This window comes from Aethalodelphis obliquidens, unplaced genomic scaffold (genome assembly GCF_003676395.1).
Source record: "Aethalodelphis obliquidens isolate GAN/ISIS:26980383/991018 unplaced genomic scaffold, ASM367639v1 scaffold112, whole genome shotgun sequence".
NCBI lineage: Eukaryota > Metazoa > Chordata > Mammalia > Artiodactyla > Delphinidae > Aethalodelphis > Aethalodelphis obliquidens.
Genome location: NW_020838056.1, coordinates 1876394 through 1883869, shown reverse-complemented (window position 1 = coordinate 1883869; position 7476 = coordinate 1876394). Strand labels below are relative to the sequence as shown.

The following is a 7476-nucleotide window of genomic DNA, read 5'->3' as shown; positions in this document are numbered from 1 at the left end:
GTGGACCTTAGCATTTCTAAACTGGGGCATGGTGTGGGGCAGAGTTGGAGGGGAGTATATATAACCAATTACAATGTACCCCAAACTAAACGCGGTACTTCTGCTACCACAGGCAATAGTAGCCAGAGCCTTTCCACTGACTGTTAACATTTTACTAAAGGAAGAGGGGAAATGCTATGTTAAAGCTGGGTGAATTTTCAGTTGGTTAATCTAGAAGAATGTCAGGGGTCCAGGGCAGAGAACTGCTTTTCCATTAGGGACACATGTGGTGAGTAACAAGCGGTTAGGCTGCTCCCTGCTGGACACGGTGGGCAAAGGCGGAGAGTAAGGAGAGTTGCCAGGGAATACTTTGAGAACTTTCCCCTGACGTGCTGGGGAAGAGATGGCTGGGAGGGGGTCTAGATAGGCATAGAGTGGGCCCAGGCATCTTGTCAGGTGGGTGGGAATTGAGAATTCAGTCAGAGCAGAAATTTAGAGTCACAGGAGACTTAAAATCTCCCTCTTACCCCATGCCGGTCATTCATAAAAATTTGGGGCAAGTGCTAGATTTTCTGTTATTTGTGATGAGTGCCTGAACAATCTGGGGAAAGATGACCCCAGAAGGCTGGAGGAATTAGGGATGTCTGAGTTGCCTGTGAAACTGAGTAACATCATCTCCATGTGCTGGGAGCCTAAAGAAATGACTCCTGCTGCTTAGTCCTGGAGTGTTTCATCTCATTATTTCCCACGGGAGCAGAAACTTGAGCTGGACTTTGCCACATGTGCAGGGTTTGGTAGGGCTTCGGCAGATCTTTAGGGTCGTAATTGCAATGAATCAGATCCTAAAAATCAATTTTAGTTTCTCATTGGTCTAAAAATGCTTGCTTGTACAAAGCGTTTTTTTTATTCGTTTGGTTTTTTCTTTTTTTATATACTGCTGACCATTTCCTCCTCCTGCAAATCTGCAGATTTCTCTTCTAAGAGTCTGCTACTCCTCCCACCTCCCTGGCTGCCCCTGCTGCTCCTTCTTCCCTAGCTCTTCTTCCTGGAGCTTGAAGGTAGGCCCACTACTCCTCCTGGGAGCCTTCCCTGGCCTGGCTCCTCACTCAGCTCACACCCAGTACATCCACTCCCAAGGTTGTGCCTCTTCCATGAGGTGAAGGACCCTCGAGCCGACAGCTCTAGCTCCTGAGTTTCGGATACCCATTTCCACATGGATGTCATGAGCGCCTTAAATTCATGATATCCCAGACCAATGAGATGATCTCCCTCCCTCTCATCTATTCAGACTCCTGACCAGCTGATGGCATGACCACACTCCCAGTCACAAGGGCTAGATCCTTCGCAGTGATGGGTAGCTCCTGTGTTACCTCATCACCTGTGTCCTGGCACTGTCACCTCTCCCACACTGCCCTGAAGACCGGGTGGGCTCTCAGGTGGACTGCAATTCACGCTTCTGTATCTTTGCTTAGGAATCAACTGTTCCCAGTCCTCCACAAACCCTTATCTCTGCTGTCCAAATCTCAGGGCCAGATGTTTCTACCCATGTTTTACCTGCTTCCCCAGCCCAATGTATGGCCCCGCTCTTGTGGACTCTCCGTGCCATTGTCTCAGCACATTCTCATGTTCCACAGCATCCCTTCCTTATATTGCACTTACTAACATTTATGCAACATTCCTCCATCTATAAGATGTCAGCAGGATGTTTAGCTGATCCATCCCCTCAGTCTCCTCAGAGACTTGTACGTGTTTGGGGTCAATAGGTAGGTTTTGTGGCCATGAGTACACCATGGGCATCCTTGCCCATCTTCCCAGCTGGTGGATACTTTTCTTGAGGATGGGACTAAACATGATTCAGCTTTGCATCCCCTACAGAGCCTGAGCACTGTGTCTGGCACAACCTAAACATATCATAAATGCTGAAGTGGATGCTTGAAGGTAACCCTATTAATAATTTAGTATTTATTGTACCTTGAAGAACTCTAACATTAAAAGTTTTGGATAAAGCAGATGAGCCTATAAGAGAAACTGAGACAGAAGGGCTAGAGATGGAGGAGGGAATCTAGGAGAACATGGAGTGACAGGACAGGGAAGCATTTACATGGAGAGAGAGATCGAGCAAGAAGACGCTGGTCTGGCAGCATGGAGGTCTTTATGAGAAACACGTGTCTTTGGGAGGTAGTAACAGAAGCCAGATTGGAGTGCACTGAGGGGGAGGAGACGTAGAAATGGAGAAAGAGAGTGTTGATAACTTCTCAAGAACATTGTCTATAAAAGTGAGGAGTTATAGAGAGGAAAAGAGACATGAAAGTGAGATTCAGAGAGGATTCTCTTTCAAAATGGGATATTTATGAGTATGATTAAGAGCTTCTGAAGTAGGGAGGACTTTCTGAACTCAAATATAAAACCCTGAGTAAGAACTAGGAAACTTAATTACATAAAAATTAATTTTTTGCATGATAAAAGCAGGTGAAACATTGGGAAACAGCATTTGCAACATAACAGGTGTAACACATAATATGGACTCTACAGACTGAGGTGCAAAAGGTTGTATTTTCTTCTCATAACTACACTCAACTTGCTCCTCAGCCCTCACTTCTATCTGTAGCAGAAGACAACCCTATCAAAAAACAAAAAAGTTACACAACATTATAAATCAACTATACTTCAGTAAAAAACAATAGAAACCAACCAACCAACAAAAAATCAAAATATCCCCTCAGAGTAACTTAGTTGTTTTTAATGTATTCATCCTTAAAACCCAGATCATCTTCTCTGTCTTCAAAGAATCCATCCCCTTTTCATGGTTTCCTTTATCTTTGTACATACTTCTGTTGGTCGATGTCACCGTGTCTTGTAATTATATACTGCACGTCTGTGTGTACAAATTGACCTTGAGTTTGTTGAGTGGGGGGACATTCTCAGTGGCCGGTATATGCACATTACCTGTGTATATTTGTAGACTCTTGTTGGTTAATAGTCATTTAAGTACCCTGTGTGCTTCAGTGTTTTGGAGTGTTAGGTAGGACTATCTCTGCATGTGTCACGTTTCCACAAAGGATGTTGTAGTAATTAAGTTTTTACCCCCCTTTCAGAATATTTCAAGAATCAAAACTCTCTAGTCTCTCCTCTTCCTCCTCTTACTTTTCCTTTTTAACTGAGGTAAACAGTAAAATGCACAAAAATTAAGTGTAGAGCTCACTGAATTTTTACATATGTATACACCTGTGTAGTCATCTCCCAGATCAAGATCCAGAACATTTTCCGCCCCCAGCAGGCTCCCTCCTGCCTCTTCTTAGTCAGACCCCACCTCTTCCAAATACAACTATGTTCTGATTTCTAGCACCATGTACTAGACTAGTTTTGCCTGTTTTTGAACCTCATATAAATTGAATCATATAGCGTGTATTCCTTTGTGTTTGGCTTCTTTTGTTCGACATTATGTTTGTGAGATTCAAACATGTTGACCTGTGTCTTACAGTCTGTTCTTTCTCATTCTGGTGTAGTGTTTCATTGTATGAATAGAGATTATGCTTTCAATAACAAAGCTTTCTTGGTTTTTTAGAGAAATGGCCATTCCTAAATCTAGAATATTATTTTGCCATAGATGTGTTTGGCTTTGTAATACTTTTTCCTGTCTTAAGTGGGTGGCTAATAAATAAGGGAAAAAAGAGTCCATTTTCAGAAAACATGATTTAAAAATAAAAATTAACAAACTCTTCCCTTATATTGCCTAGGTACAAACTCTTAGGTGTAAGATAGGCTACAGGGATGTATTTGTACAACACGGGGAATATAGCCAATATTTTGTAATAACTGTAAATGGAGTGTAACCTTTAAAAATTGTATGTAAATTTTAAAAAAAAGAACAAACTCCTAATTGAGTTCATTTCCATAGAGCTGGGCAGGAAATTGACCTTCCAGATTCAGGATGGAGGATAGCCCTGAATGTTAACTTGGACCATGGGAGTAGCAGGGAGTGGGTTCCTTGAGTAGAAAGCTCCCTCACATGAATGTGCTGTTTTATGTCTCCCCACCTCCCCCCGCATCACTGATTTCCAGTGAGATGAGTCAGAAAGTGGTTAAGGAGGGCCCCAGACTCTCCAAGAACCAGAAGTTCTCGGAGCACTTCAGCATACATTGCTGCCCGCCGTTCACCTTCCTCAACTCCAAACGCGAGATTGTGGACCGCAAGTATAGCATCTGTAAAAGTGGCTGCTTCTACCAGAAGAAAGAGGAGGACTGGATCTGCTGTGCCTGCCAGAAGACCAGGTGAGTGGTCTGCGCTGCCACCTGGCGCCTGGGCTGGGCGTTGGCCTCTGTCTCTCAGCTCTGAGTTCCCCCTTCCTGCTCTACTCTGCGATGCTGGGGCTGAGGCTCTGCAAACTGCGCTTCCCCCAATCCCCTGACAGTCGGCTCCCCCGTTAGGCTCAGGCATTGGAAGGTACTGGAGGGAGACTGGAAGGTGGGGCGGGGGGAGGAGCAGGGCTGCCTTCCTATTTCCAGCTCCTGTCAGCATCCCTTAAAGCAACAGAGGAGAGCCATTGCTCCAGCCTCCAGCTTCTTTTGGCCCTCTCAGCACCAGCCGCCGCGCAACGTCCCCTCAGAGGCCCAAGCGCCAGCCAGCTGCACCCCCCGCGGTGGTCAGAGCACCAGCCAAGCCACGGTCCCCTCCGAGGTCCGAACGTCAGCCACGCCCCCGCCCAGAAGTCCGACCTCCACCAGCCAAGCAGCGTTCCCCTCAGAAGGCCAAGAAGCAGCCGCGCAGCAGCCCCCAGAAAGGGCCAGGCACCAGCCGTGGGGGGTCCCCCAACAAAGCCTCTAGGTTCTGGTAACACCACCTCTTCCCTTTTGCTCCCCAGCCCTAAGGTTAGTAGCTGCTTCCTGTGTTTACTAACAATAGGTTATCTCAGTGGCCCTCCTTCAGCCTTACCAAACCTGTGTAATCAGTTCCCTGCATTAAATCCCCTTGTTTGAAACACCTAGTGTGGCTTCTGTTTTCCACATAGCCACTGTTGGTACAATACTTCAGATGGCAGCACCAGTTGCTTCCTTTGTCTAGTAGGACTGGAAGTGATTAATTTATAAATTCAGAGTATGGACCACAGTAACAGATTGAATAAATGAGGTCCTCGATTCCTGTCCCTCAGAGAGAGAAGGAATGGGGGCTCTAAGGGGTATCTGTGTATGTGCAAAAGGAGAGGTTCAGCCAGTTCATCCACCCCTCCTCCCAACACACTTCATCTGATGTTAACTTCAGTGGCAAGATCGTTCATTCATTCATTCAACAATCTTGACTGCATATGTATAGAGTTCCACATACTATGCTGGGGGATGGGAACGTGGCCAGAACAAGCCAGGTTGTTTGTGATCCACCAGAACCAAACAAGAGAATAGTTAGTCACAGTGTAGGGTTAAACGCTCTAATACTCTCATAATCAGTATGTGCATTGGGCTATGGAAGCCTGGAGAATGATTCTGCCTGTCTGGGGCTTCGAAGAAGTTAGGTTAGATTAAGTAGAGGATAAAAGGGGATGATGCCTGTAGAGAGAATAAGTGAGCCAAACAGCATATGTTCATCAGCTCCATCTTGGGAAGGTCAGCCTGTTTTTTTTTTGTTTTTTTTAATAGACTTTACTTTTCAGAGCAGTTTTAGGTTCATATCGTAGTTGAGCAGAAGGTACAGAGACTTCCCTCATACTCTCTGTCCACACGCACGGCAGGCCAACTCTTTAGTCCTTTTAGTATTTGAAAATGAACCTGTTTTATAAGTTAACAATGGATATAAACTGTATTTGGGATTCTCATAAATACTCTGATGCTCAGAACCTGCATAACACATAATAGTGCATGCATGTCTCATGATGTTTACAGATTTAGTATGTAGAAGAATCAACTGGGGAGCATGTTAAAATGCTCCCAGAGAACCTAATTCCTTGGGTCACTTGTGAGGTTCTAGGGATCTGCACTGTCAACAAGCAACCAACCCACCCCCAGTGTAGATCAGGTGAGGTTAATTTGGGAAGGAAGTAACAGACTGGTGAGTGACTGGTAAGTCACTAAAACTGTAATAGGAAGTTGTGCGTCAAGTTACCTGGTTGTTAATGTATGCCTTCCTGAGGGGCCTGAGTAATAAGGTCCTAGGACAGGTGAGCTTTGAAATATGGAAGTGGTTAGGAAATGTACAGAGCAGAGGAAATTAATTGTATATGAGGCATGACATCTATGGTGGTGGCTTCAAGCCCACAATCTCCAGTGAGCTATGTGATGGCTGTTTGGGTGGCCGGGAGTTGAATGAACCAGGACATGGAAAGGAGATGGAAGACAATGAAAGCCAATTTCATCTGAGCCACAGCTTTGTCTGGATTCAGCCTTGCTGAATTCACTTAAACTCAAGAGATATTTTAGTGTTGGTGTATTTTGACTCCCTCAGTTAACCGTCCTCGGTGGGTATCAGGGAAGACACCTCTATAGTCTGTCACTGCCTCCTCAGCTGTCGTCCCTTCCCTGGGACCAAGGGACCTGACAGGCTCCATTCATAATGTCCCACGACATCACAGATGCACCATCTGAGCCCTTCCTACGATACTCATTCTCCCTTCTCAGGTTCCCCAAGGTCCTAAGGTAATGCATTAGAGACATTGCTTCGCCATGCTGTATGCGCTATGCATACATACTCTATTGACACTAAGTGACTGTCCTAAATCAAAGGGGTGGGAGGAAGATTAATGGGAAAAAATTCACTCTCAAGCGGAGCTACTAAATTACATGTGAAGAAAGGGTCAAAAAAGTTTTCCTGAAGCAGGCTTGCTTTCTGAAATGGTGCCATTCTTGAGGTCTGACCCTTTGAGGTCAAACAATTTTGACAAAGGACTTTTGTGTCCTTAGTAATTCCCTTGGATACATCTTTTCAAAAACCAGGGAATATTTAAATCTTAGGATCCAATAGGTATGATTCCTTGCATCCTGATTGAACATGCCAGCATTCTCATATTTGATGGAAAGAAACCATGGCATCTCCCTTTTAGTTTGTTTTACTCTCGGTTCTTCAAGGTTTTAGTATTTCACAGGTCATCCTGGCCTTTAGGGTTAAGACGTGTTTCCGGAGCTGAGACTCTTCTGGCTCCTTGGTGCTCTGCTTTCAGGAGCTAAGATCTGTGGTTTTCTGAAAACTTCTGTGGCTGCGGCTTTGAGTGACTAATTTGGGGCCAGTCACACATATGTGAGCAGTACTGTGTGTGCCTCTGATGTGTTCTTTCACAGCATCGTCTTGTACAAACTGAGCCTGCACACAAGAAGCCTGGAGGACCAATCTATTTCCACATGTATTTTCAAGCCTGGTCATCGAGACCACGTGTACAGCACTGCACCAAACTCTGGGCAATCAGGGGGGATGATGTATGCCCCTGGTCCCGCTGCTCAGATGGTATTTATGAGAGGCCCATCTTTCAGCGATGCTGCTGTTCCCCTGAGTAACAACCCTGAGCTCGGGAGTTA

The 7476-nt window shown here is 45.3% G+C and overlaps 1 protein-coding gene across 1 annotated transcript; it reads left to right on the top strand.

The window, feature by feature from the left end:
- Positions 1-2073: 2073 nt before the first annotated feature.
- On the top strand, positions 2074-6603 carry MOBP (myelin associated oligodendrocyte basic protein). The gene is given in 3 exon segments (XM_027097127.1): positions 2074-4251; positions 4486-4504; positions 4506-6603. Coding segments are annotated over 3 exon segments (591 nt in total). The 5' UTR covers positions 2074-3988; the 3' UTR covers positions 4815-6603.
- The last annotated feature ends 873 nt before the right edge of the window (positions 6604-7476 follow it).